The sequence below is a fragment of the Leguminivora glycinivorella genome, chromosome 4, assembly GCF_023078275.1.
Source record: "Leguminivora glycinivorella isolate SPB_JAAS2020 chromosome 4, LegGlyc_1.1, whole genome shotgun sequence".
In the NCBI taxonomy this organism is placed as follows: Eukaryota; Metazoa; Arthropoda; class Insecta; order Lepidoptera; family Tortricidae; genus Leguminivora; species Leguminivora glycinivorella.
The window spans coordinates 17,483,513-17,503,966 of record NC_062974.1 but is presented as its reverse complement, the minus strand read 5'-3'; the positions used below and the strand labels follow the sequence as shown (position 1 = coordinate 17,503,966).

At 39.0% G+C, this 20,454-nt stretch overlaps 1 protein-coding gene and 1 long non-coding RNA gene across 4 annotated transcripts in view; one reads left to right on the top strand and one right to left on the bottom strand.

Moving 5' to 3' along the window:
- LOC125225303 (myosin-11) overlaps window positions 1-20,454 on the bottom strand; it is a 54,969-nt gene that overhangs the window by 18,110 nt on the left and 16,405 nt on the right. For all 3 annotated transcript variants that reach the window (XM_048128948.1, XM_048128946.1, XM_048128947.1), the window contains exons 2-5: window positions 5,385-5,491; window positions 2,892-3,044; window positions 1,693-1,796; window positions 84-254 (exon numbers count right to left, since the gene is read on the bottom strand). In XM_048128948.1, coding sequence (XP_047984905.1) covers window positions 84-254; window positions 1,693-1,796; window positions 2,892-3,044; window positions 5,385-5,491 — 535 coding nt within the window. The remainder of the gene's footprint in view (window positions 1-83; window positions 255-1,692; window positions 1,797-2,891; window positions 3,045-5,384; window positions 5,492-20,454) is intronic.
- LOC125225324 lies at window positions 10,083-20,025 on the top strand. Its single transcript, XR_007176977.1, has 3 exons — window positions 10,083-10,390; window positions 10,954-11,066; window positions 19,964-20,025. It is a non-coding gene; the product is annotated as an uncharacterized LOC125225324 (long non-coding RNA).

The window sequence follows — 20,454 nt, the reverse complement described above, 5'->3', positions numbered from 1 at the left end:
GCATAAAGTTTATTTCAAATTGCATAAAGTACGAATATGAGTAGGTTAAGGCCTAATAATTCTTTCTTTGTCTTTGTATCTACCTGCATCATAAAGTTAACGTCATCTTTGTTTGAAGACCGAGGTGGGGTTTCTTTTATTCTAGATGGTTTTTCCTCTTCTTTGCTTCTCGATAAACTTCTCCTTGTTTTCTCTTTTTCCTTTTCTAGGCTTGATTCTTTTTCGAAACTGTTTTGAGCTTTTAATAAGTTCATCTGTAATAAATAAACACAATGTAAATTAAAGTACTTATTTACTAGTACTATTGGGAAAATTTTAAATGCGTGTAACGCTACGTTTACCGTATAATAGTACATTACGATACAAGTGCCAAAAAAAGGAAGTTCGAAACGAGTGCCGATAAATTATAACACGACCGAAGGGAGTGTTTTAAATCGACACAAGTTACGAACCTTTTCGCACGTGTATCTATCGTACGACGTTTTTCAGCACAGATGGCTCTCCGAAGTTTCCATCTGACAAAAAATGAACCACTTCTCGTACTAGTGCGTAAAAAAAGCACTATCTGTATTGAACAACAAGATACTGTAACTAACTAATTATATTATCTGATTTGAAATAGGCGTCCCTCAAATGCATTTTATGCTCATTTTATGCCTTCCGTTTGAGATTTCGTTTATCGTTTAATTTCTAGTAGAGCTTTTATGAATATCGTTTCGGATAAGTATATATTTATTTTATTATGACTATACATAATATAGGTATGCGAATATGCCTAGATACCATTTCCTCAATTAGTTAACTTTAACGCACGGCGCGCATCCACATGCTTTGATGATGACCTTTTAAGTTTATTTCGGGCTTCGCAACAGACTGAAGAGCTATGTCAGACAGTTCTAGTATCTTGACCCACTTTATATTTCTTTTATAGATATTCTGTTATTCAGTAACGTAAACACTTATAGCTCTGCCGATATTGTTTGTAAGCATTCTCAAGAGATGAAAAATATTTTGTGTTTCGAGAGCGATTTGGAATTCTTAATGGATACTATCTTCGCTCTCGTGTTAGACAATTTTATGACTATTATAAAAGTGATGCGATACATCCGGTGGAGAAGTCTCTTCCATATAGTACTAGTTTTATCCCCTTGGCGTGTAGTAATAATTCTCGAAACAGCCAGAGTGGATAAAATTTTAAAATATAAGTACATAGGGAGGGTCGGGTATAAGTTTGATTATAAAACATCAAAAGAATGACTAAGTACAGACAGGTTTCAGGAATGTTATTCTTGTAGAAGTCTGGACTGGAGGAAAATTCGACTTATTTTAAGGACAACGACATCGACTATGTTCACCTTGGCGAAATTATGTAGGTAATAGGTACATATCAATAGAGCGCTATCAAGTTTTGCTATTGGTCTCATTTAGTCGTGCGAACTCGCGTGAGATTTTTAGATACATATTACATACTATACGAACTATTAAGGTTAAATACAACTCGGCCACCGATCAAATGCTACATTGTAATGAAACCAGCATGCGAGTTTTCCTACCCTCTAAATTGGCTCTTAATAAATTCGAAAATTTTCATTAACGATGACGAGTTTACGACTCTTAACGCCCCGGAATAAAATGCAATGTCACGAGCTGCCAAAAAGAATGTCGGACAACGCTTCAGGATATTATTGTTACCTTGCGCACGCGCTCGGCCAGTGAATCATTCTTGTTGATGGTGAGACTGGCGGAGGCGGGCACGGGCGGCGGTGACGGCGACGGCCGGCGCAGCGTCACTGTGTCTGCATAATACAAATTATTTAATAATTTTCTTACTTTAGGGGTTCCCAAACTGTGTCGCGGCGCCCTGTGGTGCCGTAGACAGTAGGAAGAAGCTCCGTAAGACAATTTTTCTCACCATGTTTTCTATCTATTTCAAATAGCCATACTAGAATAGGGCACTGTGATAAATTTTTATGAGTGTGTCACATACATAAACAGAGTTGGGAACCACTGTTAAACTTGGAAATAAAACTTCGTCTATAAGCTTAAAAATTCTGGATGTATCAAACAATTCAGACAATCCTTTTTATAATGCTCATAAAAGCCACTGACGTCAGACTTGGGAGGAATTGGAATAACAAAAACGTTCATTGCAGGTTGTTTATGAACGTATACAACGTAAGAACACGTAGATACTTAAACAATGAATATAGAGGTTGATTTAGAATAGATAATCATAATCACAGATTCGTCAAATTATTTTTCCGTTTTCAGGCTGACGGCAAAGACATATGTAACTCCGTATAGACGGATTAAGTCTAAGAAAAAAACGTACCTCAAAGCCCTAGAGAAACAGGTACGGTGGCTTAGATGGCGTTACACCTTTGGGGAACGCTCGGCTAGATGGCGCTAATATTAATACATATTTGATATTTTAACACATATCAAGCTAACAACATGGGCCAAATAGTCAAAACTGAGGTTTAAAAGTTTTAAGCTTGTGTCAAGAGATGGAAGTCTATGCACTATGATTACACATTTTACTTGGACAGTAACTCTCTATAATACTCGATCCTCTTTGCTGACGGTCACCGCCCTCGTCTCCTCCGCGGCCAAGCCTAATAAAACAACTAACAGTCACCTGTTGTGCCTGCGGACTGACCTGTGTCTAGGGCGGGTAGCGGGCCCGTCAGCCGCCGTTTGGGCAGCTTCAGGCTGACTGGTACTGCGTTACCCGACAAACTTAATAAAACAACTGAAGGTCACCTGTAGTGGCTGCAGACTGGCCTGGCCTGTGTCTGGCGGGTAGCATGCCCTTAAGCCGCCGTTTGGGCAGCTCCAGACTGACTGTTACTGCCTTACTCGACAAACTTAATAAAACAACTGAAGGTCACCTGTAGTGGCTGCAGACTGGCCTGTGTCTAAGGCGGGTAGAGGCCCTGTGAGCCGCCGTTTGGGCAGCTTCAGGCTGACGGTTACTGCGTTACTCGTCTCCTCCGCGGCAAGGTCCGGCGTCGACGTCCACGATGATTTCGGTTTACCGAACCCTGCAACACAATGTCGCTTTTTAGGAGAATCAGATGACAAGCGTTCAAGTGAAACGCGTTAGCATATGTACGGCCTGAATATAAACTCATATACTTAGTTGTAAACGCGCGTTGAACGCCTGTCATCTGAACCTACCCTTATGTTGTAGGTCTGATGATAAATTGTTGGTCCATTGTATGATTAAGAATACGCCTTACCTATCTGGTACATACATTACAATGTTGGCATGATCAGATGAGGTATAGGTACGATAATAAAAAAAATATATATATTTTTAACCGACTTCAAAAAAAGGAGGAGGTTCTCAATTCGACTGATTTTTTTTTTAAACAGGTATATGGAAAACTTGCTAAGTCCATTTTTACGAAATAGGTAATTAGACTAATTAGGTACGGATTACGGTTACCTATTGGTACATAGCCAGTTAAATTCCTACTCTAGTTTTAAATAATTGTAGGTAACTGGGTAGTGGGTAGCCTACATAATATATAGGCACTTTGAAATATAAATACAAATTCTTTTAAAATACTTTTTTTTAACATAATGGGTTTATCGTCCTTACTTACCAGCTAAAGTAATTAAAGGTCGGCGTGGTCGACAAAGCCAGCCGATCCCTTTGACCCTTGCCCCATTTATAAAATGACTTTGCACATACTGCGCACCTAAACACCGTTTTATCCACCAAGACAGCATCTTTATCACAAGATGGCTGCATATACACCGTGTTTTTATTGAATTCCGTTAACTTCCGTTCCGTTAACTAATTAGGTCCATTACAGGAAACATAATGGCATAGTTTGTTTTCTTAAATTCGTATTTTTTTCTAAAAAAAAGCATACACTTGCGATAGATGCCACATTTTAAAGAATTAAATATTTTGACTTTTTCGTGCCTATACATTTTTGAAATTATCATGTTTATTAAAACAAACTCAACATTATTCAGGACGGTTTCCGAGGTATTTACTAGAGATTCCAGGTACCCTCAGAATCTATTTCCTGTTTTCGCAAAAACTGCCTTAATGCGCAAAAGTGTGTTCTGCTACTTCTGCTTAGCTAGTAAGATTTATAACAAATTCCCTGTTAGTTTTAGAACGTTACCCTTAAATGAATTTAAACGTAAACTATTGACATTTTTAATTGATAATTGTTTTTATTCTATTTCTGAATTTTTGCTACATAATTTTAATGCTCACGGTCTGATATGAATTTCAATATTAATTATATTATACCTAATTATTACTCAATTTCCCAATTTATGTTGAATATAGTTACGTAAAATCAATTTCGCATGTTAGTATGTAAGGACATAATTAAGTTTATGTACGCCATCAGGCAGAGTATAATGCTACATATATTATATTGTTTACCACCACTGTAATCAGTTTGACATATACTTACAAATAAAACACTTTGGACTTTAGATATTACTTCAATTGCTGTTGAGAAACGGGCTTTACAATTTAACTCACACTAAGTAAGTGTCAAAACTATGACATGTCAATCGCACATCGAACACAAAGCCTGTTTCTTAACAGCAATTCATGTAACATCTATCGCAGGTGTATGGTGTTTTTCAGAAAAAAAGTTACGAATTAAAAAAAAACTGTTTCCTTTAATGGACTTACTATTTTGGTGTCTATAATTTGTCTATTAGGTACATATATTATACTTACTACACCTAACTACGTAGGTACTCTTAAAAGTTAAGTGCTTGGATATTTTATGCTATCAATGGATTGTAAAAAAATTAACAGTGCAGTTGCCACTGCGTTAATCGCGTAAAAATAATATACGAGTATACGGAGTATATGATAATTTGGTCATTTGATTATTATTTTATGTGGCAAACTCGATATCCAGAATCAAAGAGTAGTATAATTATATGACCAGAATCGTAACGGGAAAATGTGTGAAGAAAGTGAATAGGCGTCATCCATATATTACGTCACAGTGTAAGGGGGGGGGTCATACTAAATGTGACAATCCCTGTTAAAGGGATACAAAAAAGCGTGACATAGGGGGGGGGGGAGGGGTCCAAAAACCTGAAATTTGGTGTGACGTAATATGTGGATGATCCCAATTAGCGCCCATAAACGTAAACTACTTAAAACCATAAAATCATTACATTTTAATCTTCGTTTGACATTACATTTTCCGTTCCGAACTAAATAATGTTAAAGGTAAAACCTAAACCAACACAAATGTAAAATCATCATCACCATAAAACAAACGCTCTCTATAATTTGGACTTTCGCGTGTTTGATGTTTGGTTTGTTTTTTGTTGCACAAGAAAAATCTTTGATCTGGACTAGTATTTTAGTGATCGGTATAGTTTACCCGTGGAGAAGGCGTCTTTCTTGGGCGGCTCCGAGCTGAGGTTGGTGGTGGACGCCCACCCTCGACCCGACCTCTCCCTGTCTGCGCCATTTTCCTCGTCACGGCCCCTGCAACAAAAAAAAAATTGGGGGACACCTTACACAGATCAACTTAGCCCCAAACTAAGCAAAGCTTGTACTATGGGTGCTAAGCGACGATATACATACTCGTACATACTTATATACATAGAAAACATCCATGACTCAGGAACCAATATCTGTGCTCATCACACAAATAAATGCCCTTACCGGGAGGGACCGCGGCTCACGCCGTGGCTTGCGTGAGCGACGGTCGCGCGATGATCGCGCGACGGCGATGCGACGCATACGAAATCAAACCTTATCGATATGGAAGTATGAGACGCGACGGCGACGGTCGCGCGACGGTCGCGCGACCGTCGCCCACGCAAGACACGGCGTCAGCAGTCAGGGTCACTACCGACTGAGCCAGACCGGTCGTCAAGCAAGTAGAATTAGGCAATTATTGCGACGTGTGTATGAGTCTTTATCTGACCCTCTAGCACAACTTGCCTTGTCGCGCGCGAGTCCATATTACTTGAAGTTGCGCTTGATGTATGGACTCGCGCGCGACAAGGCAAGTTGTGCTAAAGGGTCTGAACAACAGAATAGTAGGAGTGTTAACCTACACCATGCGCAGCTCTTGTTTGGTCAACTATTAAAGCGGGTAAATTTATTTTGGTCTGCTAAAGTGCTAAGCGCGTCACGAGAATGAAAACGGATGTCATTGAATCGGGCCAAGCTGACTTGACAACGATTTTGATAGTAATAGGTACTTAATAACCTAACCAATTAAAATTTTGAAAAAACCCCCGACCTCGACCTAGTGGACCGATTTTCATGAAACATAGCTAAGAACACTCCCGACACAGCTTTCAAACAAAAAAAACTAAATCGAAATCGGTTCATCCGTTCGGGAGCTACGATGCCACAGACAGACACACACACAGACAGACAGACAAACAGACAGACTGACAGACACGTCAAACTTATAACACCCCGTCGTTTTTGCGTCGGGAGTTAAAAATGGGTCTCGACTCTACAAGTTACATACTCGTACCTACGAGTATTTTCAAACTTTAGACAAAAATATTCTTTCATAAATTCGCACCTCCATGTCTATGTGTTCCGCCGCCGTTCTTATATACGGTACGAATTTCGCATGTTTTTATATTATTTTTAGATGGGTAATTAATCTACCTAAAAATTTGTTGTAGAAAATGTAGGGAGCACGTATAATTAATTATACGATCGTCTATTTAGTGGCTAACTTCCTGTGTAAGTAGGCATCAATTTCAGATGTTGGTTTGTGCCAAAGTAAATTGCGCGCAGCAGGAATTTAGTTTCAGTCCACAGATCGATACTGCGATAGTTGATAATATCGCAGTATCGATTGGGTACAACATCTGACGAAATGTGGAGCTGACCGCCACGTTGGCAGGTTTGTAAATATTTAAATACCTAACATTTGCTAAATTGAACCAACTGAGAAACACATACAGCGTGTGTATTCCATACGGGCGAATATTTGAATAATGATTAGTATTGAACCTAAGGAGCCTAACTACATGGTTTTTTTATTGAATAGATGAGATATTTTTTTTCATACATAATAATTCAGCACGCAATGTATTACGTCCACACGAATTAGCGTACCTACCTAAACGTCATTACGACATGACGTTTATGTCATGTCAAGTTAACATGGACGGCGTACATTGCTGCTTGGTCAGATTTAAAAAAATAATTACTCTTAATTAATAACACTTTTTAATAAAATGATTATCCTATATGATTCGTATGATTAGATACTATAACTGGATACATTATTCGCCCGTATGGAATCCACACGCTGTATACACATAACACGCATATACCTATGTCACAAAAGGGATGGGCAGAGTACATGAAACTGGTCAAGTTTCAGTGCCACGACGAGTGTAAATCACGAGAGGTTGACTTTGCGACGTGTGCGTAGTGCGTACGATGGCGATGCGTCGACCCGTCACTGCTGCCGAGCGCAATTCAAACAATTCGTAAAGTCGCTCGGGAATTTGGAAATGTGCCACATATTCTTTTTTCTTTCAATGGAAAAGGCAAAATTACGAAAATAGATAACTATGTTGATTTTTCCCTTACAAAATTCCAATTGTTGTGGTCCATTCCGTTTTATACCTACCTACCTAATTTTTTTAACCGCCGCCCAAATCTCAAGGAAGGAGGTTCTCAATTCGTCTGTATTTTTTTTGTTCCACGGTATCTCCGTCGTTACAAGACCATTTTTTTATTTTTATTTGATTGAATGTATTTACAGATTGGTTCCATTTTTATCAGAACTCAGTTCTGATGATGTGATCCTGGAGAAATCGAGGGAACTCCTCAAATATTAAAGGCATACATTATAGTGATTTTTATGTTTTTATAAGAGCAATAGGTATGCATTTACGTACGAAACAGTGACATTTGATGCAGTGGAACTGCTGATGATGGTCAGAACGGAACTCCTCAAATCTAAACGGCACACCTATAGTGCCTTTGGTATTTTTATAAGAACAGCACGAACTTGTCCAGAACAGTAACATTTGGTGCAGTAGAACTGCTGATAAAGATCAGAACGGAACTCCTTAAATCTGAACTGCACGCTTATAGTGACTTTGGTATTTTTATAAGAACAGCATGCATTTAAGTTCAGAACAGTGACATTTATTTGTTAGGAGATTTGTTCTCTTTGTTTATGTTTGTTAAGCATAATAGAGTTTTCAAGTCAAATGTTGTCAAGCTCGATTTCTTATAATCGGATATCGGATTCATGAGGAATTGAGGAAACTCTTCAAACCTTAACGGTATACGTATAAAGCATGACTCACACTAGAACGGGGCGGACCGTCGACGGAACGGCGCGGGACGACGCCGTACGGCAGCTCGACGGTGCGCCATCGCCTCCTGCCCGGCACCGGGCCATACGATTCGAGTACACGCAACCGTTGAGTCTACGTTCACGACGCGGGACGGGGCGGTCCGGTAGCGGGCTGTCAGACCTAACTGAGTCGCCCGAGCAACGGACTGTTGGTTTATGTCAAATGTCAGTCAAATTGAAAATGTAATTTTAAGGAGAAAAATGGACCAAAGTACGAGACCAAAATTTTGGCTCTTGCGGAAATAATAGCTAACGAGGAATCTGCAGCTTTAACAAGACAATTGGGCGTTCATTCACTTTTACGCACTCGTTCGGTTCGGAATAAGGGGTAAGTACTAATTATATGCAACATTAGTTAAAAATAAAAGTCATTAAGACCTACGACGACAAATTTAGTGATTATTTTTACATGACTCAAGATTATCTCGAAATTAATAGTAAAATAAAGAACACCATTTCAGAAACCCATTTCCAGCAAACGCCATCAGGCTCTTTGCTTTAAGGTAATTGCTCAAGGTTTTAACGCATTCACTGCCACCAACGCATATACGCGTTTTCGTTACTTTCACCAATTTGTGACTTTGCCTTTAGTGCCTTCGACGCACAATATGTGAGTCCTGACTTTGTATGTCATGTAAACATTAAATTAGTATCGACTCACATGTGCGTCGGAGCCACTAGTTTATACGAAAGCGACTGCCATCTGACCTTCCAACCCGAAGGGTAACTAAGGCCGTACTGGGATTAGTCCGGTTTTCTCACGATGTTCTCCTTCACCGAAGAGCGACTGGCAAATATCAAATGGCATTTCGCAAATAAATTTCAAAAAAATCATTGTTATGAGCCGGGGTTCGAACCCGCGACATCCGGGTTGAAAGAAGCACGCTCTAACGCCTCTAACCACTAGACTACCAGTGCTTATACTTACGAGAATATATGGTACATGTAGTAAATCTAATTTTATGTAATTTGTTTTTTTTTTGTCTAGAAGGGAAAATGGGAAACTAAGATACACAAAGAGTATCTGTTGTTTTTCCTATTTCTGTTGATAAGATGTCTTTCTTTACTATTATTCACACGAGTAAAAACGCATTTACTTATGCTATACAGACAGTTTCTGTGTAAAGCACCAAAATGTATGTAACTAATATAGTTAACAGCATCATAGGGATCTTCCGTATAAATACGAGGAAATATAGTAAGTAGGTAGTATTAACTTATTATTGCAGCTTTTTGAACGCGGAGATTCCTTCGAAACCCTGTCCCTCAATTTTAAGATGGGGCTTTCGACTGTTTACGTTTTAGTGAAATACGAACTGATGAATTTGAGGCTGTGGCATTTAACTCAAATACATATCTACATTGTAGCACCTGCTGATAGTGGTTCAGTCTATTTTAATAACAAAAAATATTTTTAATAGCCAAGAGTTTGCTTTGGTTGGCTCACTTCGCTTGTTCACTCCGCGCCATAATGTTTAGATCCCCCCACCATATGTATTACATAGTGGCTAGTGATCCAGTCGTCGTCGGTTCATACATATCATATCCAATCACCAAATATAATGTTTTTTTTTTCTATAATTGTGATTTACGATTAATGTTGCTGCTATACCAACTTTAAAAAAACATTGATACTTACTTATCTTCTTACTGGCCACATCAATCTGTCAAAATTTTATGTCAAATTTATCGCTTATTCATCAATGTAGTCTAATGCGTATAAAATATAAATATTGATGTAAAATTAATATAGGCAGTAAAGTTGTTAAAAAGGGATACATTTATTACTCAAATAAGTTAGACAGCATGACAGTAAAACCAAACCATAACAGTGAAACAGAAGGTACCTATTTTGTACCAGTTAATCTTCGGGCTAGATCTCGCTCGTGCGAGGAGGCCCTAAAAGACTTGTGAACCCCTTGTGAACGCCCTCGGTGATCCTTAACTGGCGTGAACTGGCGCAGGATAGGGCAGAGTGGCGATCTCTTGTGTCGGATCTCGTGTGATCCTCTTTGGGTCGCTGAGCCAGTGAAGTAAGTAAGCAAGTAATCTCCTGGACACAAAGAGATGTAATACTACTGGGTTCCTTATAAGTGCATGTCATTGAAAACTACGATACCCACAGATTCTATCTGTGAAAATACCAGCATTCTTGCTAAAACGTGTGTTTAGTTTTTCCTACCCTGTACATACCTTGCTGCGCTTTAAAAATTGCGTGAAGCGTGACATGGTTGCCTTTGATATCCCATGGTACCAGTGGCAGCAACTGGCCGAAAACCGGCCCATGTGGCGTCGTGCTGTCCACGACGGTCAATCCAAGCACGACAATGCCGTGTTCTTCTCTTTGAATGATAAACGCATGAGGTGCCAGTGCCACGAGCAGGTCTCCAACCCCCACCCACCTGGGAGGGCATACACTTGCCGCGTTTGTGGACGAGGGATTCTCTCTCGAATTGGGCTACACAGCCACGAAGTGTCGTTCGAAATAATTCGGATGCTGCTTAAATCATCTGTCATCCTATTATTATACATAGGTCCCATAATAAAAACCCTATAATCAAAGACTCATGCTTATTGTTTGTAAACCTGCTTTCAGATTATGAGTATTAGCCACGATATAACTCATGAAGGAGGGAGAACCTAGAGAACGAACCTATGGAACGAGAGACGAAGTTGGTCATAAATAGAACAGGAGCGATGAGATATTGGGTACGTGCAAAAATTTATTTATTTTACTTTGAACATGTAGTTAACCCTTAAACATCTGTTTCATAGACTGTCTTTGTACCCTTCTCCCCTGCTTTAGTACCATGTTATAACTAGTAGTAGTATACTCGTAGCTCAACTTGACTGTGATAATGACTTTAAGATGAAGTATTTTTCACTTTTCCGTTCGTCCGACATATCGTGAAAGTTTACAGCTCCGAGAGCCACTAGCTTTAAAACTAAATATTGCTTTATTATTGTATTCAGTGATATTCCGTCGTAGTTTGCTATGGAACCCTACAGAAATGAGTATTACATGTAATTACCTGGTAACGATACGAAACTTGACTCAAAGATCCAAATTGTTAGATTACAGGAGGAAAGAAAAAGTTAAAGACAAATTATTTTTGCCACCACGTAACAATGAATAAGTTATGTAAGGGCTTGAATTATCAAATTCTGTTTTTGTAATGCATACAACATCTGTGACCTAGAAAAATGGCTATAGTGTTTAGTATAGTATACAATATATATTATTATAAATAAGTTGCCACGCCTTAATAGTGTACTTTTTTAAGTCCATTGTAACCATGTATATAAGACCATGGATGCAATAAATATGTAGTCAATATGAAAACTTGATGGTATGTCTATTTTATATTTGTGTTTTTTAGATTTATGTCACACATTTTTTGAGGTAATTGCTTTTGTGTGTAAACTTGGATTTTTGGTAGGAATATTTACAATTAAGGTTGAACATCTTTGGTTTTGTCTGGTATTTGTCAGAATTCATTCCATAGTTCAACTATGAGAGGCTGGAAGTTGCTTATTATTTTGTAGTTATGGCTAGAGAACTGGGATTTCTTAGGAATTTTCCAGCCCTTGTTCATTAGGTACGTCTTCGCACTAATTATGCACCAGCGATATTTCCATAAATCAATTCTAAATTCAACATTATACATAAAATAATACCTACGTAAAAGACGTCGAACAAGGTAATGTCATTAAATATAACAGTATGTCGAAAGAAACAGCAATGTAGTATATATACTATATGCAGACCTTAATTTTATCATATAAGAGGCAAGCGATCAGAAACCATGGACGTCCTCAACACCATATGTTTGTGTTGTACCTACAGTTTGGAATGTGTAAAACAAAGTGGGTACGTAGTTTGAACGTATAGTAAGTAGGTATAGGTATACACTCGTATATACGACCCTTAATATATGACTAAAATATTTCTTTGTTTATCTAGGTAGATGTCATTCCCGTCGTACTCGGTCGTACGTTCTATTACGTGAATTACGTCGTAGTAAAATGTATTCAGTTTGTTGTTAGGTTGTAAAGTTAGATATCTGGGGCAGGGATACGCAAGAAGTCTAGGCTATGACGTTTCATCATCCTCCTTGCGTTATCCCGGCATTTGGCACGGCTCATGCCTAGGGTCCGCTTTGATAACTAATCCCAAGATTTGGCGTAGGCACTAGTTTTTACGAAAGCGACTGCCATCTGACCTTCCAACCCGAAGGATAACTAGGCCTTATTGGAATTAGTCCGATTTCCTCACGATGTTTTCCTTCACCGAAAAGCGACTGGCAAATATCAAATGACATTTCGCACATAAGTTCAGAAAAACTCATTGGTACGAGCCGGGTTCGAACCCGCGACCTCCGGATCGAAAGTCGCACGCTCTTACCGCTAGGCCACCAGCGCTCTAGGCTATGAAGTTTATAGGTATTTATTAAGCCGTGGCATAAGTAAGTGGTGGCGGTAAATGGATCGTGATGTAGCTATAGAGTCGTCTTTTTTTTAAATACCACGTCGGTGGCATACGATCCACATGATGGAAGTCACAATCGCGTTCTTTCAATGCCTTGATTGATTGCCGGGAGTGGACTTAGGCAGTTTCATGTGCTCTACCTGCCCCTTATGAGAATACAGGATTGCATACCTATTTATATGTATGTATGTATATAGCTGAGCGTTACTGTTCTAGCCTCCTGTTTCTCTCTGCTCTCCTTTCGCTCTTCTGTAGGGGCGCGACAGAGCCAGACTGCGTTTTGTTTGCCATGTAGCGTTAACAATTTGTCACTTCTGCTAGGCTGGCAGGTGAAAATAATAATTGCAGTAATAAATATTAAACATTTGTAGTTAAAGGTTGGCGCTTCCTATTAACTATAATGTACCTGTATCAGGAAGACCCGCTTTGTAGATTTGTTATTTGCAGAGTAACAATCAAAAGAAAAAGCTTGTTATGCTAGTGCATTTTTTTCTATATGCATTGTGTTCTCGTGTGTGTATTATAGTGAGGTTTAGAAAGATTTGATCGACCACTGTAGCGATACGACCACTGTGTAGATGTGGCTCAGGGTTCAGCTCGTAGCCCGAGGAACAGGATCAGCAGCAATAACGTAGACCACGCCTTTAGATTTGTATAGTTTTAATGAAGAATAAAGTATGTTCTGTACAAAAATATATAGTAAGTGCGTAGGTAGGTATATAAAATGGGTACGTATGCGTGCATCTAGTAGTGACATCAATAGTAAATTAAATACCTTGAGTGGGGTTCGATCTCTTTGTAGCAACAACTTGGACAATCATAGGCCGCTTAATATCGACGCTGGCTCGCTCCCGATAATGTACGGTCGGAAAAAGGCGGTAGGACCATGTGGCCAGAGGGATGAGGATGACACAATTACACACACTAATAGTCGAGTCTGTACGAAAGTACGGTTCCTAAGATACAATTTGCAGTCCATCTGCATCAGCCGGCAGCCCCTAGGATTCACGATTTCATTTCCTTTCCACCCCTTAACTACTAAGTGTGGCTATGGAACTTGAGCAGGTCGATGTGCTCTTTCTATCCATTTTGGGAATACGGGCGTGAGTTGTGTGTGTAATGAGTGAGTTGTGTGAGTAAGGGGTCTAAAAATTGTGATGAGTCATCATGGTTTACAGCACTAGTCAATAAGAGAAAAGCGACACCAAGGTTTTTTATAGGGCTGATTTCAATACAGTTACTTTTTCAGGTCACTTAGGCCTGATATATTTTGACATGTTTCATATCGTAGGAAAATAGCTCAAAAGCAAAAAAGAAGTTTAACGTTGCACGCGATAGACAGATAAGACCAATGATAATTTGGGTTCGAATCCCGGTACGGGCATTTGTTTGTGTGATGAGCACAGATATTTGTTCCTGAGTCATGGATGTTTTCTATGTAAGTATGTAAGTATTTAAATAATTTATAAAAGAAGATCTATAATGGCTATAAGGCCAGGCCGGGCAATAGTAACTGCAGGGAAGTAATAACTAATCAGAATATCTTCCATATTTTACATTATTCACTGTATTTCTATATATTATGTCCAGATAGTGTGTAAGCTGTTTGATAAGTTCACCGTGGCGTGGATGGCCTTGATATACCAAATGATCTTTGATCTACACGCTCGTGTAGTTTTCGACGAAATAGGTTGTATGCGCGTGAAAGACGGCCTCTCAAACATTCCTAATGTGAAGATAATACCTATAAAATAGGTGGATTTAGTGTGATTTACATTTTTTAACACGCTTTTATTAGGTCGTCGTGTATGTAACTAACTATGTAATGGAATCTGCGGAGGCTAATTTAACCATCTTCCAGGAGTCGTAGCGTAATGAAAATTGGCAGCTATATGTAGTTCCGATGACAATACAATAATATGGTACTGTTGAGCTGATCTGATGATGGAGTCGGAAGATATGAACTGGAACTACATGATGGAACATCGTATCATAGCCGTTTTTGGGTTTCTTAGAAAAGTCTTGTAATGAACTTTAACTACAATTAGGTTTCAAGGTCTGATGATGAAGCCGAAAGATATGAACTGGAACTACATGATGGAACATCGTATCATAGCTGTTTTTGGGTTTCTTAGAAAAGTCTTGTAATGAACTTTGACTACGATTAGGTTTCAAGGTCTGATGATGGAGCCGGAAGATATGAACTGGAACTACATGATGGAACATAGTATCATAGCTGTTTTTGGGCTTCTTAGAAAAGTCTTGTAATGAACTTTGACTATGATTAGGTTTCAAGGTCTGATGATGGAGCCGGAAGATATGAACTGGAACTAAATGATGGAACATCGTATCATAGCTGTTTTTGGGCTTCTTAGAAAAGTCTTGTAATGAACTTTGACTACGATTAGGTTTCAAGGTCTGATGATGGAGCCGGAAGATATGAACTGGAACTACATGATGGAACATAGTATCATAGCTGTTTTTGGGCTTCTTAGAAAAGTCTTGTAATGAACTTTGACTACGATTAGGTTTCAAGGTCTGATGATGGAGCCGGAAGATATGAACTGGAACTACATGATGGAACATCGTATCATAGCTGTTTTTGGGCTTCTTAGGAAAGTCTTGTAATGAACTTTGACTACAATTAGGTTTCAGGGTCTGATGATGGAGCCGGAAGATATGAACTGGAACTACATGATGGAACATCGTATCATAGCTGTTTTTGGGCTTCTTAGAAAAGTCTTGTAATGAACTTTGACTACGATTAGGTTTCAAGGTCTGATGATGGAGCCGGAAGATATGAACTGGAACTACATGATGGAACATAGTATCATAGCTGTTTTTGGGCTTCTTAGAAAAGTCTTGTAATGAACTTTGACTACGATTAGGTTTCAAGGTCTGATGATGGAGCCGGAAGATATGAACTGGAACTAAATGATGGAACATCGTATCATAGCTGTTTTTGGGCTTCTTAGAATGTTCTTGTAATGAACTATGACTACGATTAGATTTCAAGGCCTGATGATGGTGCCGGAAGATATGAACAGAAAAAAGGGGGGGGGCTCGAGGGGGGAAGTATGAAAGAAAGATCAACGTAGTATTTAAAATAAGTTGGGTTAGCGTTTTCTTGTGACCTTTCAGAGTAAACAAAGGGGGCTCGGGGGGCGAAGCCCCCTGCATAAAAGAAAGATCAACGTTGTATTTAAAATAAGTTGGGTTAAGGTTTTCTTGTGATCCTTAAGAGTAAAGAAAAGGGGGGCTCGGGGGGCGAAGCCCCCGCATGAAAGAATGATCAACGTAGTATTTAGAATAAGTTGGGTTAGCGTTTTCTTGTGACCTTTAAGAGCAAACAAAGGGGGGCTCGGGGGGCGAAGTCCCCCGCATGAAAGAAAGATCAACGTAGTATTTAAGATAAGTTGGGTTAGCGTTTTCTTGTGACCTTTAAGAGCAAACAAAGGGGGCTCGGGGGGCGAAGCCCCCCGCATGAAAGAAAGATCAACGTGGTTTTTAAGATTAGTTGGGTTAGCGTTTTCTTGTGACCTTTAAGAGCAAACAAAGGGGGCCCGGGGGGCGAAGCCGGGCATAAAAGAAAGATAAACGTTGTATTTAAAATAAGTTGGGTTAGGGTTTTCCTGTTACCCTTAAGAGTAACGAAAAGGGGGGCTCGGGGGGCGAAGCCCCCGCATAAAAGAAAGATTAACGTAGTATTTAAAATAAGTTGGGTTAGCGTTTTCTTGTGACCTTTCAGAGCAAACAAAGGGGGGCTCGGGGGGCAAAGCCCCCGCATGAAAGAAAGAACAACGTAGTATTTAGAATAAGTTGGGTTAGCGTTTTCTTGTGACCTTTAAGAGCAAACAAAGGGGGGCTCGGGGGGCGAAGCCCCCCGCATGAAAGAAAGATCAACGTTGTATTTAAAATAAGTTGGTTCAGGGTTTTCTTGTGACCTTTCAGAGCAAACAAAGGGGGGCTCGGGGGGCCAAGCCCCCCGCATGAAAGAAAGATCAACGTAGTATTTAAGATAAGTTGGGTTAGCGTTTTCTTGTGACCTTTAAGAGCAAACAAAGGGGGGTTCGGGGGGCGAAGTCCCCCGCATGAAAGAAAGATCAACGTAGTATTTAAGATAAGTTGGGTTAGCGTTTTCTTGTGACCTTTAAGAGCAAACAAAGGGGGGCTCGGGGGGCGAAGCCGGGCATAAAAGAAAGAACAACGTAGTATTTAGAATAAGTTGGGTTAAGGTTTTCTTGTGATCCGTAAGGGTAAAGAAAAGGGGGGCTCGGGGGGCGAAGCCCCCGCATAAAAGAAAGATAAACGTTGTATTTAAAATAAGTTGGGTTAGGGTTTTCTTGTTACCCTTAAGAGTAACGAAAAGGGGGGCTCGGGGGGGCGAAGCCCCCCGCATAAAAGAAAGAACAACGTAGTATTTAGAATAAGTTGGGTTAGCGTTTTCTTGTGACCTTTAAGAGCAAACAAAGGGGGGCTCGGGGGGCGAAGCCCCCGCATGAAAGAAAGATCAACGTTGTATTTAAAATAAGTTGGTTCAGGGTTTTCTTGTGACCTTTCAGAGCAAACAAAGGGGGGCTCGGGGGGCGAAGCCGGGCATGAAAGAAAGAACAACGTAGTATTTAGAATAAGTTGGGTTAAGGTTTTCTTGTGATCCGTAAGGGTAAAGAAAAGGGGGGCTCGGGGGGCGAAGCCCCCCGCATAAAAGAAAGATAAACGTTGTATTTAAAATAAGTTGGGTTAGGGTTTTCTTGTTACCCTTAAGAGTAACGAAAAGGGGGGCTCGGGGGGGCGAAGCCCCCCGCATAAAAGAAAGAACAACGTAGTATTTAGAATAAGTTGGGTTAGCGTTTTCTTGTGACCTTTAAGAGCAAACAAAGGGGGGCTCGGGGGGCGAAGCCCCCCGCATAAAAGAAAGATCAACGTTGTATTTAAAATAAGTTGGGTAATGGTTTTCCTGTGACCCTTAAGAGCAAATAAAGGGGGCTCGGCAAAAAAGAAATACTTAAATTTTGTTTGAATTAGTTGAAATGTGACAATATTTTCTAATCGAGTCAAACAAAATCCCACTAGCTGAGAGCTTCAAAACAATGTATGGCGAAAGTATGTCTCTCTAATGTCTTCAAAAAGTCCGCGATGGCACATGTCTATATTGTCTATCTTTTACGGATAACTTACTAGGTATAAACATTTTTATGATAATACCGTAATAAAAAGGTAGCCGCTAGTTATTATTAAGTAGCAATTAGCAATAAGTACACGTTAAGCCACAAATGGCATGTAAAATCCGCCTACTTGAAATAAATTTATGTATAAATGTTAAAAGTATTTCATTATTAATGACTAAAAAGTATAAAATAAATTAATAGTTTAAAAAACACTATAAAACACGCTTTTATAAATGCACGTAAAAGCCAAAAATAAATTATGGATCGTTCAAGTTGTCTGTATTTGTGAGCTGAAGTTTAAAAACTATGTGCTTTTAATTATAATATTTGATTGTAAAAGCGTGGGGCGCTGGAACAGGAAAGACTTTCTTGTAAACAAATACTAATCCGAACTTCCTGGCGAATGAAGTTGCATAAGAACATAACGTTTACATATGCCGCCTAAGGGTTACCAAAGAGAACCAAAGATATCTCGTCCACGAACAAGAACTCTGCATCCTGTCACTGTAGACACTTTCCCCATTTGTACTTTGATTACCGGAAAAAAGCGGCGTTCTAAGTGTCGGTGACTGTCGACTCTCCTCGCTACTAGCGCATATTTTGTCTGAGTTCGACAAACTGGTACCTACTTTGAACACTGACTTTTAATTGATTTGACTGTTTAATGTAGAACCTACTAGTGATGCTGCAACTACAGTTAGCGCGTCAATCTGTGTAACCTCCTTCCCGTAACATAGCATAATTTGATTTATCAGCAAGTTATACAAAAAGTCTTTCCTGTTCCAGCGCCCCACGCTTTTACAATCAAATATTATAATTAAAAGCACATAGTTTTTAAACTTCAGCTCACAAATACAGACAACTTGAACGATCCATAATTTATTTTTGGCTTTTACGTGCATTTATAAAAGCGTGTTTTATAGTGTTTTTTAAACTATTAATTTTTTCTATAGTTAGTTGCATAATTATACATATACACCATTCTATGTTTATTTGTAACTCAATCTTGAGATTTTTATGTTTTGATAGTATTTTAGTATTTTAAACATTCTGTATACATATAACATGTAAAATGGTGCAATAAAGAATATTTACTTACTTACTTACTTACTTACTTAGCGATAGTTTACGAGTAAATTGCTCCGCTCAAATTGCGATGGCAGCGAATGTCGACTATTTGGTAGTATTAATTGCCCCGCCATATTTTATATGAAAATCAACAAAAGTAGTGATGTACTCGGTTCAAGATTTTGCATCGATATTTATACGTGATTTATTTATTTCATTATTTTAGGTTATGGAGATCCAACAGCTAGTATTACAATATAACACACAGCGGTTCTGGCTCTGGAAAGGGATATATTTATATTTTATGGAACGTCATAGTGTATAATCGATTATTTTAAGCATTTAGGCCCCTATTGTACAAATTATGAACAGAAAATAAGCCAGGGGTGCGTGGGTCCGCGGTATATCATCTATGGACACAGTACCGACATATTTCTAATAGGTACAATTCCTATCACTGTTTAGTATCGAGACCAGTTTTAATTACCCCGCTAACATCTTGTAAGTGTTTTTTTTTAAACAAACGGAGAGACCTACATACAAAATGGGTAGTTTATTTAGTTTCCTTATGCTTTGACAAACTACATGATAACCGGATTACCAATGTAGGTTCACCGTAACGAAACTTATTACTAATTATCAATAACTATTTCTGCCATCTCATAGAAAAATCGCATTGTAAAGTATACGTAATTTTCATTTTTAGATGAGAGCCAGAAAATAATAAAACATAGATAACTAATCTACAGTGTCAACCAATTGTTAGTAATATTACCGTAGATAGTAAGTAGGTTTAGGCAGTCAAAGTTGTACTTTATATTTTTACCTTAATATTTATTTATAATACTTTCAAAGCCTACTAAGTAATTTCAATCTCACAGGCAGATTCTCCGGTCGCTGCTTGCTCCTCATACCCACCCAGAAACTCTGCCGTGTGTCTGCTGATATAAATGCTCTGCACTACAATGTTAGTAACCTTTGCCTATTATTTTTGTATATCGCAAGGAATCGAGAATTTTTGTATAATATGCAATATGCATACAGATTGGTCCCATTTTCCTCAGAACCCAGTTCTGATGATGGGATCCTGGAGAAATCGAGGGAACTCCTCAAATCTGAAAGGCACATATATGGTGATTTTTGTGTTTTTTAAGGAACAGCATGCATTGACAGAACAGTGACATTTAGTGCAGCGGAACTGCTGCTGATGGTCAGAACCGAACTCCTCAAATCTGAACGGCACACTTTTAGTGACTTTGGTATTTTTATAAGAACAGCATGCACTTACGTCCAGAACAGTGACATTTGGTGCAGTGGAACTGCTGATGAAGGTCAGAACGGAACTCCTTAAATCTAAACGGCACACTTATTA